This window comes from Myotis yumanensis, unplaced genomic scaffold (genome assembly GCF_028538775.1).
Source record: "Myotis yumanensis isolate MYYU_CA2020_CCGP unplaced genomic scaffold, mMyoYum1.0.hap1 SCAF_2, whole genome shotgun sequence".
NCBI lineage: Eukaryota > Metazoa > Chordata > Mammalia > Chiroptera > Vespertilionidae > Myotis > Myotis yumanensis.
Genome location: NW_027223753.1, coordinates 208336102 through 208355623, shown reverse-complemented (window position 1 = coordinate 208355623; position 19522 = coordinate 208336102). Strand labels below are relative to the sequence as shown.

Genomic DNA, 19522 nt, shown 5'->3' with positions numbered 1-19522 from the left:
CCTTTTGTTCCCTCTGAGCACCGAAAGGAGTAACCTATCGAGCTTTTGCTGGAGGATGTTATAAATGAAAATTTAGTGTCTATTCCGTCAGCTTTGTCAACTGGGAGAAGTGGTGTGTGTATCAGGGCCTGGGAGAAGCTGTCTACAGAGGAAGGGCACCCGGCTCTAACCTCCGCCACAGGAGAGCCGGCTCCCCCAGGGGCTGTGTGCAAGCACATCTCGGCCGATGCTGATGACCCAGGAAATGCGAGGCTTCACTGTGGCCTGGCAGCCAGGGGCCCGGGCCTCTGTCACGTGAGGCCGCCCGTAGGTAGAGCTTAGCATGATGAGAGCCTGCGTTTACACTGTGTTGTCGAAATAGACCCAGGCCACCACACTGGGCCCTGTAAATTGGTTTACATTGTAAAAAATATTTTGGTCACTTAAAAGATTTATTGTGGGCTTTCGAAAGCTAGCGGTAGGTTTTTGTTTTTTAAAATATTTTATTGATTTTTTTACAGAGAGGAAGGGAGAGAGATAGAGAGTCAGAAACATCGATGAGAGAGAAACATCGACCAGCTGCCTCCTGCACATCCCCCACTGGGGACGCGCCCGCAACCCAGGCACATGCCCCTGACCGGAATCGAACCCGGGACCCTTCAGTCCGCAGGCCGACGCTCTATCCACTGAGCCAAACCGGTTTCGGCACTAGCGGTAGGTTTTAAATGCCGTGCCATCAACATCCCCACGCCCTGTGATCATGGCTCCTGCGTTCCGTGCGACAGGCTGCCTGTGGAAATGTGCCAGGAAAACAGAATTATTTCTTGTTCTCCTTTTTAAAAAGCTCAATAAACTTAAAGGGAAGACTAAATACTCTTTTATTCCTCTTTTTGAAATTAAACTCATATTTTTTCCATGAACCTTCAGAGTCCTAAAATGATCTTTATTAATTATAAACACCTTCAAAAGGTAGCATAACCAAGTTAGTCTGTAATTTCCAGCTTTAGTTAGGAGGTGGTAGCCTGCCTGCAGCTTCAATTTTATATCTGCTCAAATTTTTTTTTTTCTAATGTGGACTGTATTAAAAATTCAGAGGTAAATCAGTACCCATATGTAGTAAAGAAAAAAAAAAGCTTTAAATGAATATGGGAAATGAAGTTGTATCCTTCAAAAATCATTTCTAAATAGGCAGAATACTCTACATCAGTGATGGTGAACCTTTTGAGCTCGGCGTGTCAGCATTTTGAAAAACCCTAACTTAACTATGGTGCTGTGTCACATATAGAAATTTTTTGATATTTGCAACCATAGTAAAACAAAGATTTCTATTTTTGATATTTATTTTATATATTTAAATGCCATTTAACAAAGAAAAATCAACCAAAAAAATGAGTTCGCGTGTCACCTCTGACACGCGTGTCATAGGTTCGCCATCACTGCCATAATTACATAAGCAGATTCCTAAGATTGATTCATGAACTAAATCAAATAGCTGCACAAATTGATGGAATATTTTGAACCTCGAGAACAAACCAGCCTGTAAATGCTGCTTTTAAATATGTCCCCTCCTCTGGGAGAGGCTGCAGTGCAAAGCCCAGTGAGTTAAATGCCATCGGGAGTGGGAAATGCCAAAATAAACGACATGTGTCAGTGCTGACTTAGACTTACTAATGTAGGGTCTTCTGGACAAATTTATCGTCCCACACTTTGATGCTCAGAATATTCTCATAAAAGTTACTTTAAAATTCACCTTTTAATGTAAAAGCAGTTGGCGATACTAAATAGAAATGGTAGGAGCCATTATTCAGCAAAATGTCAGACTACCCATTTCCGCTGAGGCCCTGAGCTGGTGGGAAATGTGCAGCCCTCCCGTGTGCAGCAGGGAGTAAAGTAGAACACACATCACTTACCCAGTTACAAAGAGAGATAAAGGAATCTATAAATTTTGCATTTACAAGATCCTGCAACGAAGGCGTTGTAAGTTGCTCTTTCTGGGCACCGCAGGTTCGAGCAGCACAGAGGCTAAGGACAGCTGCAGTGTGGACCCCGGGCCCCCGGGGGACAGCGCTCCGGGGCCGGCTGACAGCTACCTGCTCCCCAATGGGGGTGGTGGCAGCGTCGGCAGGAAGCGGCCCCTGGACGAGGGCAGCAATGGGCATGCCAAGTTCCGCCTGAAGAAGAGGAGGAGGGCGCCGGGGCCCGCCCTGCCCAAGAACGCGCTGATGCAGCTGAACGAGATCAAGCCCGGCCTGCAGTACACGCTGCTGTCCCAGACGGGGCCCGTGCACGCGCCGCTCTTCGTCATCTCCGTGGAGGTGAACGGGCAGGTGTTCGAGGGCTCTGGCCCCACGAAGAAGAAGGCCAAGCTGCAGGCGGCCGAGAAGGCCTTGCGGTCGTTCGTCCAGTTCCCCAACGCGTCCGAGGCCCACCTGGCCATGGGGAGGAGCCTGTCCGCCAACACGGACTTCACGTCTGACCAGGCGGACTTCCCCGACGCACTCTTCAACGGCTTCGAGACCCCGGACAGGTCAGAAGTGCCCTTTTACATGGGCTCCAACGGCGGCGATGACTCCTTCAGTTCCAGCGGGGACCTCAGCTTGTCAGCGTCCCCCGTGCCCCCCAACCTCGCCCAGCCGCCCCTCCCGGTCCTCCCTCCATTCCCCCCGCCCGCCGGGAAGAACCCCGTGATGATCCTGAACGAGCTGCGCCCGGGCCTGAAGTACGACTTCCTCTCAGAGAGCGGGGAGAGCCACGCCAAGAACTTTGTCATGTCCGTGGTTGTGGACGGCCAGTTCTTCGAAGGCTCGGGAAGGAACAAAAAGCTGGCCAAGGCCCGGGCCGCACAGTCTGCCCTGGCCACCATTTTTAATTTGCACTTGGATCAAACGCCGTCTCGCCAGCCTATCCTCAGCGAGGGCCTCCAGTTACACCTACCCCAGGTGAGGAAAAGTCTGCCACGCTCGGTCATGCTTTACACAGCACTGGGGTTCATTGCCATGTTGACTCTCCATCTCATGCCACTCTGTCCTCACCACGAACAGCCAGCAGGAAGTGTGGCTGCCGAGCAGCCTTCCTAGATTGGGATGGCTAGGTGGCCCCTGGGGAGCCATCTGAGGCCATCATGGCACAGGGTGGGGACACAGAGCAGTGCCACCAGCCCTCTCCACACTGAGTCTCACCCCGAAGGACAGTCCACAGTGCCCTCCCTCCCTGTGTAGCTGCCCTGCGGGGGGGGGGGTGGGGGGGGCGGGTCCCATAGCAGCCTCTGATGAGGAGGGAGGGCCAGACACCAGAGCCTGCCCAGCCCAGGGTGTTTCCTACGTCTCCCTAGGTCTCTAGTCACAAAAGGAGTGAGTTTGGCCATTCAACTGCTGAAACCTAAGGGTATGGACTCTGGGCTCCAGCGGGATTGGCTGGCAGTGCATTCCTGAGCCTACAGTGTAGGGACCGTGTGTCAGAGGGACGAGGGGCATAGGGAGCCCTTAAGCAAATGCTCCAGGGCCCCCCAGGCAGCCGGGTCTCTCTGTACCTGGAATTCCCCTTGTGGGATTCATGCAGGCTCCCTCCTGCCCAGCCCCCTCCCCCCTAAAATCAGGGTGAACAGAGGGAAATGCTCAGGACTCGGGTCAGCGTCTGTGAAGGAGGAAGACTGAAGGAGAAATGGCACTAGTGTCATCTCCAAACCCTGCAACTCTGATTATTTATTGCTCTTTTCTTAGAAATCCCAAGCTCTCTGGTCTACTTAAAAATCTGTCTTTTAGGGAGAAAACCTGTCCCTCTTCTCTGTTTGTTCCTTCTTGTCACAGTATTGCTCAGTTTGAAGATAAAATAGGTAGTGGTTTGATCAGAAAAAGTGAAGGACTCAATATTGACAGATAGTTCGGCCTGAATTCTCTCAGCGGGATCCGAGAATGTCGGCTTCTCTCTTACCTGTGAACCAATTAGAGGCCTGTGTTCAGTCCTCTGAAATGACCATGGTCCTCAGTTTTAAAAGAGGGAATTTTATTTTATTTTGCCTAAAGAGGCCAGGTTTCGAAGTGCAGACGAGTAACATTGAAGGGGAGGCAGAAGGAGGTGTGTGTGTGTACACACATGTGTGTGCATCTGTGCATGCATGTGTGTGCATTTGCAGCCCAAGCCCCAGGCTGGGCTCTGTGGAGCAGTGACCAGAGGCCCTGGCCTGGGAAGTGGGGCCTATCAGCCTCTCTGGGGAGAGTGTCTGGGAATCCTATGGGGGGTGTGGGTGGGAGGGCGGTGGGAGGGCTGTCCCAGCCCCACCCTCACCACCTGTGCTGGTTCTGCTGGTGCTGAGCAGCAGGTTCTAGGCCTCTGTGTTCGCCAGCCAGGGAGGCCTGGGGGTGTGCAGCTGTATCTGCTTCCCAGCCTCTGCTCACAGTAGCCCCGTAGTGTCTCCCAGAGGTCCCTGAGGCCCCGGTAACCATGTTTTCCTAGAAGACCTGGGGGTGGCTTCGCAGTCAGCCCGGGCCTTGTTCCTGAGCTACGCTGTCTTTCCCCTGAAACTCTCCAATGTGCCTCTAGAGTGGGTGTAAAGCCTTATGTTTCCCAAGAGTAACCATGCGGGACTTGGGCCAGCCGTCCCTGGTCCTAGGATTCTTTGCCTTCATGGTGTTCATAGTGGCACTAGTTTAAAAAGCAGGCGACATTAACCACGTGTGAGCGCGAAACGCCCTGTCAGCAGTGACTTATTAAAGTGGCCAGCTGAGCCTCCGGCCTCTGCACCCCGAGGGTCGCTCAGGAGGCAGTGTGGCGGGGCCGTGGTGGTGTGGGCTTGCCGTTGAGGAGCATGTTAGTTTGTCATTATACCCACCCCCTCGTGTAGAGGGAGGGGTGCTTCATCGCCCCTAAAGAACGAGGCCGTGACCTCTTTACGGGGGCGGAAGAAGGTCTAGGAGTGCAATGCTGGCGTCGCACAGGGAGTGTGCGCGGACGTGCCCGCCTCTGAAAACGTGCGGTACGCCTGCCTCCCGTGAAACGGAACTCCTCTCCTCTGGCTCTCCTTAACCTCCCACTATGTTTTCCTTCTATGGAAGCTGGACCGTGTTGTCCTTTATCTGTGGTGCCCTCCCATCGTGTGGTTGCTCATCTGTTTCTGTCTGTGCTCCGACTCTCTCCCCTGTGTTCACATCTGTAGCATCGATGCCTCTGCCAAGGTGCCAGGTGAGGCCCGAGGGCCCCGCCTGGACCTTCTGCCCACCCTCCACGTGGCTCGTCTTGAGCATGTCCCCGGGGGCTCGCTGGAATTTGCTGGAGCCATGATGGGAGGAAAGCTTTCTGACAACTATGCTTTTTCCAAATAAGTCATCGGTTAGGATGAGTGACTTTTCTATTCATTTTGGGAGTATTTTATTAAAGGGACATTAGATTTGGCTGTTTGTTTGTCAAGACAAGTGTGAGATTAGGGAGATGTAGATCCAGTGTGGCTCTTTACACACACCCACACACACACTCACACACTCTCACACTCACACCCGTTAGCACCATTTCCCAGAACACTATGGGTCCGCTTTATCCATGACAACTCATGAGCCATAAAAACAAGACGTGCCTCATGATGGCTTCTAAGAAGCACTCCCTGGAGGACAGTGCTGTCGGGCCTGGTCACTTGCAGTGAGGTGTTCTAGGCCTCGCTGAACCCTTCCCTGGGCCCATTCTGCAGTCATTTGAGCTGAGTGACAGCTGCCCCACAGGCTCTGCTCAGGGCTGGATTCGGAGGGAGTGACTGAGCCAGGGTGATGGGATAGGTGTTGAAATAACTGAGATGTATCTGATGGGCGGGGCCTTAGAGAGGGCAGTGCTGTGCAAAGTTCACGCTTCTTTAATTTGATCACTTCTAACTGCGCCTTTCTCCTGCCTGAGCTGCACACTGGGGAGCCTGGGCAGCAGAGCAGCGGAGGGGGAGGCAGGTGACCCCAGGCAGGCACTCTAGCCCCCTCCTCCTCTGTGTCCTCATCGGAGGGTGGGGCTGGTGTGCTCTGAGGACCAGAGGGGCAGCAGGGTGTGCCCCGGATGCACGAGCTCGAACTCCCACTGCTGGGCTCAGGGCTGTCCCTGTCTTCTAGGCCCTGTCGAAAGATTCCAGCCATGGCCTTGCATGCTCCTCGGATGTGTGTTTTGGAGGAAACACGCACACACATGTGCACACGCACACACTTGTTTGCCAGACTTAGTGTGGGATTCTCCAGAGAAGAAGGCATCTGAGCCATCACCCTGGCTTTCGGGGGGGGGGGGGGGGCAGGTGCAGGTGCCTAACCCCCTGCTGTGGTCCCCAGGTGTTAGCCGATGCCGTGGCCCGCCTGGTTCTGGATAAGTTCAGTGACCTGACGGACAACTTCACCTCCCCCCACGCACGCAGGAAGGTTCTTGCTGGAATTGTCATGACGACAGGTAAACATCTTGCTCTATAAAAATCTCTGACAGGAAAATCGTGTTTTCCTTCTTCCTCAGAATGTCTGTCATCTGCAAATGTGGGAACTGTACTTACATATTTTTCCCAAGTGTTCATCCTTTCAACCTAATTGTTTTCATTTGGAGAAGCACCCTCTGTTACGGTTGGATCCCCATGATCGTGTGAGAGCAGTCTGGTCTGCTCAGGAAACTGCAGGAGACATTAATTCTTGCTTCATGGGAAAGTAGGGCGTATCTGATTTACCAGTTAGTGTTCATGCTGCCAGGGAGGTTTCTGTGTGGCTTGTGGGGGAGAGAGGAAGCTCTAGCCAGAGGTGAAAATCTGGGGGAAAGCACAGTTTGGAGGGCAGGAGGAACCCTATTAAATTTGTCTAGAACCGTGGTCGGCAAACTGCGGCTCGAGAGCCACATGCAGCTCTTTGGCCCCTTGAGTGTGGCTCTTCCTAAGCCTTAGGAGTACCCTAATTAAGTTAATAACAATGTACCTACCTATATAGTTTAAGTTTAAAAAATCTGGCTCTCAAAAGAAATTTCAGTCGTTGTACTGTTGATATTTGGCTCTGTTGGCTAATGAGTTTGCCGACCACTGGAGAAGGAACCCTTCCCCAGGTCTTCTCCCCACGCCTGGGATGCATCTCCGTGGTGACTCCTAGGAGCAGGAAGCCACACTCTGGCCAGTGTCCTGGCCAGCGCTGGGGCGGCGGGACGTGCAGCGCCCTCTGCTGGCAGCATCCCCGGCCTGTGCTGGAGGCCAGGGAGGAGGGCTGGGGATGGCACATCTGTCTCCGCCAGCCAGGAGAAGCCCCAGCTCTGTGAGGGTGGCTGTGCTGTCCTCCTCTCCCAGGCAGTTCTCTGTCCGACTGGGGAGAGGACGCGGTTCTGTAATCCTAGCCTTGATCCCCCCTCGCCCTGGAGAACGTGACGACTCGAATCACAAGCTCCTCCCGCCACGTGTGTGCTTTGGCACAGCTGAGCGTGTGCCTGGGGGCAGGTGAAGAACTCTGAATCTTAACGTGGGTTTCAGGTTTTCTCTGATGTTTTGTGCCTGTGTTTTCCTGCTCTTCTCTCTGTGCTCGTACTATTTACGTGACTGAAAGGTGAGCTGCTGATGCAGCAGCTCCCTGCGCAGGCTCTGTGGTGTGTGGCTGGTTGTCATCTAGCTCTTCTCACTGCCTGGGGAGAGGCAGATGCCCGCAGGGCAGCATTGCCCCTCCATGTGAATTCCACTGCTCAGAGCCACAGTTTACACCTGCAGGCAGGACGGCCAGCACAAGCACCTGGCTCTGACCTCAGAAGGCCTGCACTCGTTGAATGACCTTGGGCAGGTTTTTGGCCCCTCTGTGCCTCAGTTTCCTAGTCTGTAAAACAGAGGCAGTGTTGCCATGCACCTTAAGGATGTGGGGATGAGATGAGTAGACCCAGCACAGTGCCCGCCTCTGGGTGGCACCGTCTGCAGCTGGTGCTGGTGGTGCAGTTTATCCCTGGTGGCGTCAGGCCTTTGCAGCACATCTGGCGCGTGGTCTGTGACAGGTTTACCGCAGAGTGACCTCTCCTCTGGAGGTGCCCGGTGCTGCGGGCTGCAGTCCAGCATGAGGGGGTGACAGGGACTCCTGACCAGCACACTGTGACCGACTTGTTTTCCTTCTTGTCCCTCCCTCGCCGCCTCTTTAGTGCTTTCATATCAATCTTAAGATTAATAACCAGACCACCTACCTGCCTTCACATAGTGCTTCCTCCCTGTGTCCATGGGACTGTTCAAGAAAGACTGTTACATTCCCGAGGAGTAACTTCCTCAAGCCCAGAACCTTCACACTGAAGACGAGGGCGGCTGGCTCCCAGGGGGGAGCGCAGAGCTCGTCCTCTGGGAGGCTGCGGCCGGCGGGGGTAGGCATGGGGGGGTGAGTGTGCGCTGAGGTCTCTGCCAGGTTCCGTCACCGCGGACGCATGCAGGCCCGAGGGCGCAGGTGGGCACGTGACTGTGACTCAGAGGAACGGTCTCTCTTGTTTTCCAGGCACAGATGTTAAAGATGCCCAGGTGATATGTGTTTCCACGGGAACGAAGTGTATTAACGGCGAGTACATGAGTGACCGTGGCCTCGCTCTGAATGACTGCCACGCAGAGATCATATCTCGGCGGTCCTTGCTCAGGTTCCTTTACACACAGCTTGAGCTGTACCTAAAGTAAGTCTAGTAAGTAAGTAAAGGGAGCTGTTTTAAAAAGTACTGCCTTCTCCCCCTCCCCCGTCAGAAAACACTGCAAAACTTTCACTCAGTTCTCAAAACAGTAACTTTGTCAGTAACAGTGAGGTTGGATCCCATCTGCCCATGATGCTCAAGCTACAAATAGAGTTGGCTAACTTATAGCCCACATGCGTAGACACACGTACATACGTGCACACACGTATGCACACATGCATAATAGTATCGCGGATTTCAGGGCTGTGCTCAGACCCTGGGCTTTTCTTTCCTGCAGGCCGATCTCAGTAGACTCTACGGCCGGTAAACACGGGTGTTTTTATCCCAGTCACTGTGCCTCACACCCGCCCATCACGTATCCAAACTGCTTTTCTCTGTAAAGCCATCTCTACACATCGTCGTTCTGTTTGGAATCAGAAATGAGAAGGCAAGGGGAAATGCTCCCATTTCGATGCCCTGTCCATTGTTGAGTGACAGGAACTGTGTGAATGATCATGAACAGGGAAAAGGAAGACTCCAATTCCAGCTTGTCTTTACCTCGTTGAAACTGCAGGCCTTTGCAAGTCTCTGGGGGCTGGGACAGACCGGATTGTGACTGCACGCAGCTGGAGCACTCACTCTGCAACTTGCTTCCTTTCCGCAGCAAAGAGGATCAGAAGAAGTCCATCTTCCAGAAGTCTGAGCGGGGCGGCTTCCGGCTGAAGGACACGGTCCAGTTCCACCTGTACATCAGCACCTCGCCCTGCGGGGACGCCAGGATCTTCTCACCTCACGAACCGATCCTGGAAGGTATGGCCAGGCGTCTGGACAGCCAGCAGTTTCTCAATGTGTGGCCATGTAGTAACAAAATAACAAACTTACATTAATATCCTTCTTCTTTCCATGTCAGCCTTAAACGTGGATCTGAGGGCTAAATAAAAGCAGGTTTTACTAGTACTTCTCCACGAATAATTAATTAGAATTTTTTAATGAATGAAAATGTTGACTCTAATAAACTATGGGATTGGAATAGAATGAGGATACCAGATCAAAATTGATGTCAGCACTTAAATTTGGACAATATACAGGTTGTCACAATCTTTGGGACACCTTGTCTGTCTCTAAATCAGAGACGTCCATCCTCTTCCCTGTTTCTGATGAACTGGAATTTAATAATGTGTGATCATTTGGCTGAAACCACAGCAGCAGGTCAGACGAATGAAAAGGGAGACCCTGTTTCTGTCACATTTCCCCACCCTTCTCTGCACGTGTTTTCCACGGATTTCTGTTTTCCACGGATTTGTATCCACCTCTCTCCCCCCAAGCCTAAACATTATTTAATGTTTAACAAATAGAACATTTGATTGCATCATTTTTCTTGATTATAAAGGCAACACAAATCAATTTAAATATTTTTAACTAAGAAAGAAAATTTAAATCACCCATTTTCATATGACCCAGAGGTAGTCACTGTCTGTGCCTGCTTCCTGTGAGCTTATTTCAGCATCCCTATGGGTTTCCTTATGACATTTTTAAAATGTGGGGGGAAATATAACAAACACCCAAATATCCAACACCTAGAAGGAGCAAATGTTAGCATTTTGTCCTATTTGCTTCAGTTCCTTTTTAACAATGGAAGTCAATCACTTTGGTTAAAATGGAAGCCCTCGTCTTCCCCAACTCCTGAGAAGGCCACTTCTGTGAATTTGGTTCATATTATATCCTTCCTGTCCAATTTTATATACTTATAATGTACGTGTGTCCTATAGATACAGAACAACCACGGCACATACAGGCGGACTGTGTGATAAATATATGGGATGTAGTTAGATGTGCTTCTCAGTGAGTGAAGCAGATGATTTCCTACCAGTGGCTTCCTTCTCCCATTTCTCCCTTAGAACCAGCAGACAGGCACCCGAATCGCAAAGCCCGGGGACAGCTGCGGACGAAAATAGAATCTGGTGAGGGGACGATCCCTGTGCGCTCGAATGCGAGCATCCAGACGTGGGACGGGGTGCTGCAGGGGGAGAGGCTGCTCACCATGTCCTGCAGCGACAAGATGGCACGGTAAGGCCATGGGGCACCCACTGCACCAGACTCACCCCTGCTTATTCCTGGGTACCCCCCACTATGCTCCTGGGGGCACCCGACCCTCCCCACTGCACCAGACTCACCCCTGCTGGTTCCTGGGTACCCCCCACTGTGCCTCTGCAGGCACCCGACCTTCCCCACTGCACCAGACTCACCCCTCCTGGTTCCTGGGTACCCCCCACTGTGTCCTTGCAGGCACCTGACCCTCCTCCTATGCCAGTTACCCACTTTCAAAATGGTTTGGTTTTGTTCCCACTTCCCACTTCAATGTTCCCCACATTCTTTGAAGGATAAAGGCTCTAGGGGGGCTCCAGGACCCTTCGAGGGAGTGAAGGTGGGCCTTTACCCAGGAGGCTCCAGGCTGCCACTGCCATTCATCAAAACAAGCATCTTGCCCTTTATTATTATTGTTATACTAGCGGCCCAGTGCATGAAAATTTGTGCACTGGGAGGGGGTGTCCCTCAGCCTGGCCTGCACCCTCTTACAGTCTGGGAGCCCTCAGGGGATGTCCTACTAATGGCTTAGGCCCACTCCCCTCTGCAGGAGGTGACTGGGCAATCAGGGGAAGAAGGCGCCGCCCCCATTACCCCACCACTGCTGCCTGCCCTGACTGCCCTCGGCCCTCGCAGCCGCCGCAGCTTTGTCCGGAAGGACATTCGGCTGTCCAGTCTAATTAGCATTTTATGCTTTTATTATTATAGATTATTATAGATGTGGGCTTCTGGGGTGAACTGATGTGTTTCACTGTGACCTTATAAAACGATTTGCTCCCAGAGAAAGCAAAGAGGTTCCTCATTCATCATACATGCACTTTAATGGTCATATTTACTATTCAGTTAGTATTTGGGGTGATTGGTATTTACATTTTAAAAACAATGTGACACCCTCACAGGCATTGTGCTCTGAGCACCGAGAGCACCCCCTCATGGGGAGGGGAGGCTGGGTGCTGCAGACACCCCGAGTTTGCCTTCCCCTGAGAACTGTTATTCTTTCAGGAGCCTGCGTCCCAGGCAGATTCCCATTTCTTCAGATGCTGGTCTCAGTTCTCATAGTTCTGTATCTTGTAACAAATGTTTATTTGAAAAAAGGTACATGGGCAGGTGGCACCAAGTTCAGTGGTAGAAAAGCATGTAAAATAAAACCCCTCCCCCAGAGCGCTCCACAGCCCAGGGGCGTGGGTCCTGACTGCCTCCCGACCACTGTCAGGGCCGACGCGTGTGCGTGCACATCTTGTCCGTTGTTTGTAAGCTTGCTCTTGACTTTCTCTAATGGTCATGCCTGGGACACGGAGCTAAATTAATCGTACACCGTGGCCCATTCCCACCCAGCAAGGTGCCCACATGATGTGTTTACTAATCACATGCCCTTTGTATCCGCTGTCCATACCATTTCTGTGTGTGAGTGTGTGTGAGTGTGAGTGTGTGAGTGTGAGTGTGTGTGTGTGTGTGTGTCCGTGTCCTTGAAAAATAGGTGTATGTTGTTAGTTTACAGATTTGGCATTGTGCTTCAAATCCCATCTGTACCCCGTATTTTCATTCACCCCGTGTTTGGGGGACTCTCCCTGATGCTGTCATGTCCAGCCCGTTGCCTCCTGCATCATAGCCGTGGCCACGCTATGTCCTTCCCCTCGTGGTGGGCACATGGATTTCCTCGAGCTCCCCAGGCAGCCTTGAGACCCCATAGGTGGCTCGTTATAGGCCGTGGTACCCAGGGCTCCTCACGCAGCACGATCGGGCGTACCCGACGGCCCTCCAGCTGCACGCACACCAGCAGTGCTGAGGTTAGCTCCCCACTCCTGCTGTCTCAGGGTTTCGGTCTGTTTCTCTTCTCACTAGGCGTGTTGAGCATCTCCTCAGCCCCCCGTCTTGCTCCTGTGAGTTCCCTGTGTATATCCATTGTCTTTCGGACCTCATGACTTTTTCATCTAGATTCGCAAAAGTTCCTTTTGTAGTTTGTAATCCTTAACAGTGTGAGACAATTCAGTGCCTCCTCCAAGGCCAAGTCCCTCTTAACTTTGTGCCATCCTTTTTGGAATAGAAACCCCTAATTTTGATATAATCTTATCCATTAATTTGTCACCCTATAATTTGTACTTTTAGGATCTTATTTAAGAAATCCCTCTTCAAATTATGGGCATAAAAATATTCTGCTGTCCTTCTTTCTAAGACCTTTATCATTTCACTTTCACATTTAGGCCTTTAACACTTTTGTATTATAATTTAGCTTTATTTTAATACAGGGGGTCAGTTTTCCCACTTCCTTCTATTGAATAACCTATATTTTCTCCCTGATTTGTGAAGACACCTGTTATATACTGAGCTCCCTCACAAGGATGGGTCTATTTCTAGACTCTAGATCAGCGGTTCTCAACCTGTGGGTCGCGACCCCTTTGGGGGTCAAACAACTCTTTCACAGGGGTCGCCTAAGACCATCGGAAAACACATATATAATTACATATTGTTTACAGTAGCAAAATTACAGTTATGAGGTAGCAATGAAAATAATTTTATGGTTGGAGGTCACCACAACATGAGGAACTGTACTAAAGGGTCGCGGCATTAGAAAGGTTGAGAACCACTGCTCTATATTCTTTATTCGTCTACTAGAGGCCTGGTGCATGAATTCGTGCACAGGTGGGGTTCCTCGGCCTGGCCAGCGATTGAGGCCGATTTGGGTCATCTCGCCCAGTCCAGATTAGGCCGATCGGGGCCAGCCAGGGTGGAGGGACTGCAAGAGGTTGGCTGTGGGAGCACAATGACCACCGGGGCAGCTCCTGCATTGAGTGTCTGCCTCCTGGTGGTCAGTGCACATCATAGCGACTGGTCTACCGGTCATTTGGTGGACCAGTTGTAATGGTCACTTAGTCTTTTATGTAGAGAGATTATTCTGACATTTTAATAGTTTAAAGATCTGATTGGATAAAACTGTCATTCTTTACTCATTTTTTTCCAAACTTTTGGTAGCCTTTTATGAAACTCTGTTCTTCTGTACATATTTTAGAGTCAGCTTGTTAAGTGTCTCCCAATGTCTTGCTGAGATTTCATATGGAACTGCATTGAACTTATGGACTTAGTTGGAAGGAATTGATATGAAGTTAAATCAGTCCATCCATGAATATTTTATATCTCTCTCTATATTTAAAATATTTCCTTTGCATTTATAGTTTTTCACAAAAATGTTAGGCAGTTTTTAACAGATTAATTCCTACAACTTTATACTTTCTATGTTAGTGTGCTGATTATCTTGTGATCTGCTATATATTCTGTGTAATTATTGGTGGCATCACTGACTTACTGTAATTGTGGTAAAACACACAATGGAAGACTACCATTTTACACATTTATTTAGAGTCATAACAAAATTAAGACAAAGGTGCAGGGATTCGCATATGCCCTCTCCCCCCGCCCCTGCATCGCCTCCCCTAATTACCCATCCCCCACCAGAGGGCACATGGTTACAGTGGATGAACCTACGCTGACAGATTACGTTAGGGTCATTCTTGGTAGTGCACATTCTGTGGATTTGGATAAATGTATATGACATGTGTCCAACTGTCTTTGTCATGTCAAAAACTGGAAGCAATCCAAGTGGCAGCAGTGGTACAGGATGGCCAAACGATGCTTCTCCATGCAGTGGAGTACCACTCAGGCAAATGGTAGTAATAACAAACAATGATGCACATGCAGCCTGGACAAATCTCAAAATAATCATTCAGAGTAAAGGAAACCAGATCCCAAAAAGTATGTAAATTTCTAGAACATGCAAACTGGTCTACAGTGACAGGAGCAGATCGGTGGTTGCCCAGGGTGGGGACCAGCGTAAGAGGGACAGTGAGGAAGGAATGGAACAAGGTGAACAAGGTGTGAGCAAGGTGTGGGGGTGATGGTCTCCTGGGTAGAGACACGTGTCCAACTTACCGAATCGTATGCTTCAACATATACAACATAGCACATGCCACTTACACCTCGGGGCTCACAGAAGAATTCGCCAGGGGCACTAGAAAATGACTGTAGGTAAATGACCAAAGCACATAGCGCTAGGCTGGAAAGAGAACAACAGAACAAACCCAGCCGAGGAGAAGGAAGAAACAAAGGTTCCCCGTGAGCAGTGACACCCGGGGTTAGGTCTCTGGACAGGACAATGAAATCGGCAGAACTCGGGCAGCTTCGACCGAGAACGACGATAGAAGGACGGCCAGACTGTGTTAGGAATGGAAGAGGACAGCCAGGACGCAGTGGAGCTGAAATACGCTGCAGGCAGTTACAGTGGAGACGTGGGCATCTTCATACCAGTGTTGCAACACTGAGATGAAATTTAAAATGTTCAGAAAAGTGTACACTTCTAAAGCTGACTCAAGAGTAGACAGAAGTTTGGAATGGAGTTATGGCCATTAAAGCATTAAGCCAGTCACCCTCCCCACTCACCACCAGGAAAGAAAGAAATTAAAGAACATCAGAGAAAGGAGGCAGGTGGAGGGAGAGGCAGCCGCTCACCTAGACGGGCCTGCTGTGAGGTCCCCACGTCCTTGGGGCAGTAACCCCTGTCTTCTATCATCTTCTCTCCAGATTAGAAGAGTAGGGAAAGGTGGACCCCCAGCTCATGTTGTGGGGTCACTGTCGCCTCTCTCTCCAGGCCAGACAGTGACACTGAGGAAAACAAGAGGACGAGCTGTCCTCAATTATAAAACACACATATACACACAAGTGTAGCAAACCACACCCAGTGATGTATGTTTAATGTTTTTTTTATTGATTTTAGAGACCCCCCCTCCCCACAGTGGAAGGAGGAAAGACGGGTGGTTGGGGAGGCAGCTGGGCAGAAACACTCGCCGGGTGCCAACTGGAATAGGGGGGTCGAAGCTCTTGGTCAGAGGAAGGGAGGGGATGTGGGGTGGCAGCCAGTCTCTGCTATACTTGGGGCTCACGGAGGAGATGAACTGGTTAGCAGATTGTCCTGGGACAATAGTCTGTCTATAGGAACCAAGACAAGCAAGGCCTCCATACTGCACGCAAAGCACAGCCCAACCAGTAAGGCCCTGGGGTGAAAAGGGCCCCTGGCAGTGTTTATGGCTCCCACTCAGCAGGATGCTTAAGGCCCAGAAAGCCCAGATTATACAGCTACATGAATACGTTTGACTAAATGGACATTTTAAAACTCATTTACCAAAACCCCCAGTTGAAAGAAACGCCATGGGAGTAGTTTCTGGTTCACATAATCAGCAAGTGAGAGCCCAGCTTGTAAAGCCAACCCTACAGCTCCGTCCATCATGCAGGGCTTTGCTGGAAGGGCGTGCCTGGGGGTCGTGGGAATGTTCTGTGTCTCATTGAAACGGGATCACACACAGGCATCTAAAAGTCAAAATTCACAGATGTGCACCCCTATGATCTGTGCCTTTCGTTGTATACGGTGACACGTCATCACAGGGAAAAGCAAAAACAGGCCGGAGGGAAGGAAGAGGGACAGCATGGGACTCTGGCCACACCCACTCCTCCCAGCCCCTCTGAAACCAGGCATACAGGTCCCACACCACACACTCCAGTCCTACAAGCCAAGCCCATTCAGGTGTCACCTGGGGTCAGCACAGCCCCCAGAGGTGACGGGACAGTCTGATGAGACTGCCCAGGTACTTCTGTCTGACTTGGCTGCAAGTTGGGGTTCCCTCACGCCCTCTTCAGGCTCAGTAACTTGCTAGAACAGCTCATAGAACTCGGGGACTACAGTTACCTAGTTACCATTTTATTGTAAAGGACACAAGTCAGGAACAGCCTCATGAAAGAGATGCCTGGGAGGATGGGGTGCAAGGATCTCCATGCTCTCTGGCCCCCTTTCCCAGCACCTGATGTGTTCACCAGCCTGTTGGGTTTGATGCAGATTTCTCTCACATAGCCATGATTGATTATATCATTGATTATTGGTGATCAGTTTGACCCCCAGTTCCTCTTCCCACCCCCTCTAATTATGTAGTCAGTTCCCCTGGCAGGTGGCCCCCATCCTCCTAGACTCACCTCACTTTTGTAAACTCGAGTGTGGTTGAAAGGGGCTTAATATTCAGTATCACAACGACAGATGGCCATGCTTACCACCAGATCAGCCCTGGCCCAGAAACAGCGTGGCGTCCAGTCCTGTCCCGAGGGAATGAAATGAACAGCCTCCCAAGTGGCTGTCACGGATGAGAGGCAGTGGGCAGGTGCTGGCGAGGTGTCCTGTGTCTCTCACGGGGGACAGAGCAGTGTCCGGTAGGTCCCAGCCTGTGGGGCAGGACGTGGGCGCAGGGGCAGAGGGCAGGCATAGGAGTGAGGCCGCAGGGGGCTGGGGGCGGGAAGGGAGGTGCAGAGCTACTGCTGGGGTCACCAGGTGCTGTCTGGTGGGTCGGTGGGCAGTTTGGCTGAAGGCAGCCATGACCCCCCTCCAGGCTGCATGGGCCACAGTGACGAGAGAGGGGTTAACCATCTCATGGTAAGTTGCGTCAGCTGGGCTGTAAGAAGGCGCCAGGGTCTCCAATCTGATGGCCTCTGTGCTCTGGGCTGCATGGAGCTGTGGGAGGAAACAGACTACCTGCAGAGACCACCTGCCTAAGGGCAGACAGCATGGTTATTCAGAGCTGCTGTGTCAGGGGGGCTGCCCCCACCGTGTGGGCAGGCCAGGCAGGGCAGCTCCACGGGACCAGGGAGTCTCAGGTGCGTCCCATGGAGGCTGTGGCTCACTCGCCAGATGCGGGGCCACCTCTGGCGGGGGGCAGACTGGGCTTTCTCTGAGGGACCCCAAGTTGGAAGCAGGGACAATAGTTAGGGCAGCTGACCAAGTCCTGACCGTCTGGGCCAGGTGCCATGGAGGCTGTGGTTTGGTCAGAGCTCTCCTGTGACAACTGGTCTGGCCACTGGCCGCTTGCACACTCAGCCTCTCTGAACTGGGCCCGGCACTTTACAGACCCAGGGACTCCCGGCATGGCAGCGCTCTGAACCCTGTCCTCTGAGAAAGACGCAAGGAAGGTGAGAAAGCGGCCTGGGCAGCGAGCACAGTGGCCGAGTGAGCACTCAGCACCTGCTGGTTCTTCCAGTGTCACCCAAGCAAGTGTCACCAGCAAACTATGAACCTGCACCCTCCCCGGGGTGGGGGCCGCAGGGAGGGGTTTGACGCTTGGCCACCACCTACCGAGTTTCCTGTCTTCACCAGGTTCACCAAGTTTGACAGCTTGGATCCTGGCTGCAGTGACACATGTCCCTTAGCCATCACTGGGCGCCTCTCAGCCATCACTGGGCCCCTCAGCCATAACTGAGCCCCTTGGCCATCACTGAACCTCTTGGCCATCACTGAGCCCCTTGGCCATCACTGGGCCTCTTGGCCATCCCTGGGCCCCTTGGCCATCCCTGGGCCCCTTGGCCATCCCTGAGCCCGTTGGCCATTACTGGGCCCCTTGGCCATCACTGAGCCCCTTGGCCATCCCTGGGCCCCTTGGCCATCGCTGCTCCCCTTGGCCATCACTGGGCCCCTCAGCCATCACTGGGCACTTTTGCTCCTGGTGAAGTTCGGTCCTGGCTGTCCTTTGTGAGGCTCGGGGGTGGAGCCTGTCAGCAGAGTGGCAGTGTGCACACCACTTCCACCAGGGCCTCCACAGAGCACTCCGAAACTCCTGGGATTCTTTTGAAGCATGTGTCCGAATTAACGACTCATAACAAACCAAGCTTTCTGCAGCATCAGTGTTTTAAAGTGGGCCCCAGGAGGCTGAGTTCTGCCTAAGATGGCCTGAATTTACACAGAAAGGGTGCCCTGTGGTTTTGGTAAGCATCCAGTCCTGTCCTGCTTTTCCTTGTAAGATGGGAAACCTTTGTTTTAATCTTGTTTTAGAAGGTGGGAGAGGGAGGAATTGGAGGGCTTGCTCGCTCAGCACCTACTATTGACCTGTATGTACCTGGTGGGCAGTTTAAGCTGGGACAGATCAGGGAGGTAAACAGAGTCCTTCCCCCAGGAGCTTACCTGCTGGTAGGGGTGGGGAGACAAAACATAGACCCGCAAGTAACAGGAGGGGCTGGCACAGGGCACCAAGCGGGACTTTCCACAGAGACATTGATGGGGACCCTGGTCAGGGGGCTGTTCAAGGGCCATGGGGCCATGTTCCGGGATGAAGGACCTGAGGGAAGGGCTCTGGAGGGAGCAGCAGGACCCTGGTGGCCCAAGCTGAGCATGGGAGGCACCGAGGCTGGAGGGGTCAGGGAGGAGGAGCTGGGTCGGACAGGCTGGCGGCTGTGGGAATGATGGCCTTTTCTCGGAGAAGATGGCAGGTTTTGTGAAGAGAGTGGCCTTGTCTGACCGGCATTTTCACAGGTCAGGCGGCTGCTGTTGGGGATGGGCGCTAGGGTGGGGGCTGTGCCCCAGCAGAGGTGGCTTCTGGATCTGTGAGAAAGGAGGTCTCTTGCAGTGACAGGGACGAAGGAGCAAGTTTGGCCTGAGTGTGGGACGTGGAGCTGGGTGGGCCAGGATTCAGGGCGAGGCTCATGTGGAGGCTGTTCCCAGTTCGGACCATGCGGCACCTCCCACCCTCCTGGAGGCCGGAGATAGGGCAGAGCCGGTGGCCAGTGGTGAGAGGGGACACAGGGAGAGGGGACGGGGGAGCACTAATGTTTCTAAATTTTGCTGCCCCCACTCATCTCTGACCTGCGCTGCAGAGGCAGCTGTCCTACGGCCACCACCTGGCTGCCGTCCCACCGGACCTTCCCCACACGGCTGGCAGGTCACCTCCAGAAAGGACCCTCTCGGAAAAGCACTGCCATTAAGTCGGGTGGCCCCACCCCTCCCTGGAAGGCCTTCAGGAGCTCCCCACTCTAAGGACAGCCAGGGCCTGCGGAGGCTGCT

At 52.2% G+C, this 19522-nt stretch overlaps 1 protein-coding gene across 2 annotated transcripts in view; it reads left to right on the top strand.

The window, feature by feature from the left end:
- Positions 1 to 19522, top strand: part of ADARB1 (adenosine deaminase RNA specific B1) — a 102971-nt gene that overhangs the window by 74265 nt on the left and 9184 nt on the right. For both annotated transcript variants that reach the window (XM_070407064.1, XM_070407065.1), the window contains exons 4-8: positions 1984 to 2918; positions 6270 to 6384; positions 8418 to 8586; positions 9245 to 9390; positions 10479 to 10647. In XM_070407064.1, the coding sequence (XP_070263165.1) occupies positions 1984 to 2918; positions 6270 to 6384; positions 8418 to 8586; positions 9245 to 9390; positions 10479 to 10647 (1534 nt within the window). The remainder of the gene's footprint in view (positions 1 to 1983; positions 2919 to 6269; positions 6385 to 8417; positions 8587 to 9244; positions 9391 to 10478; positions 10648 to 19522) is intronic.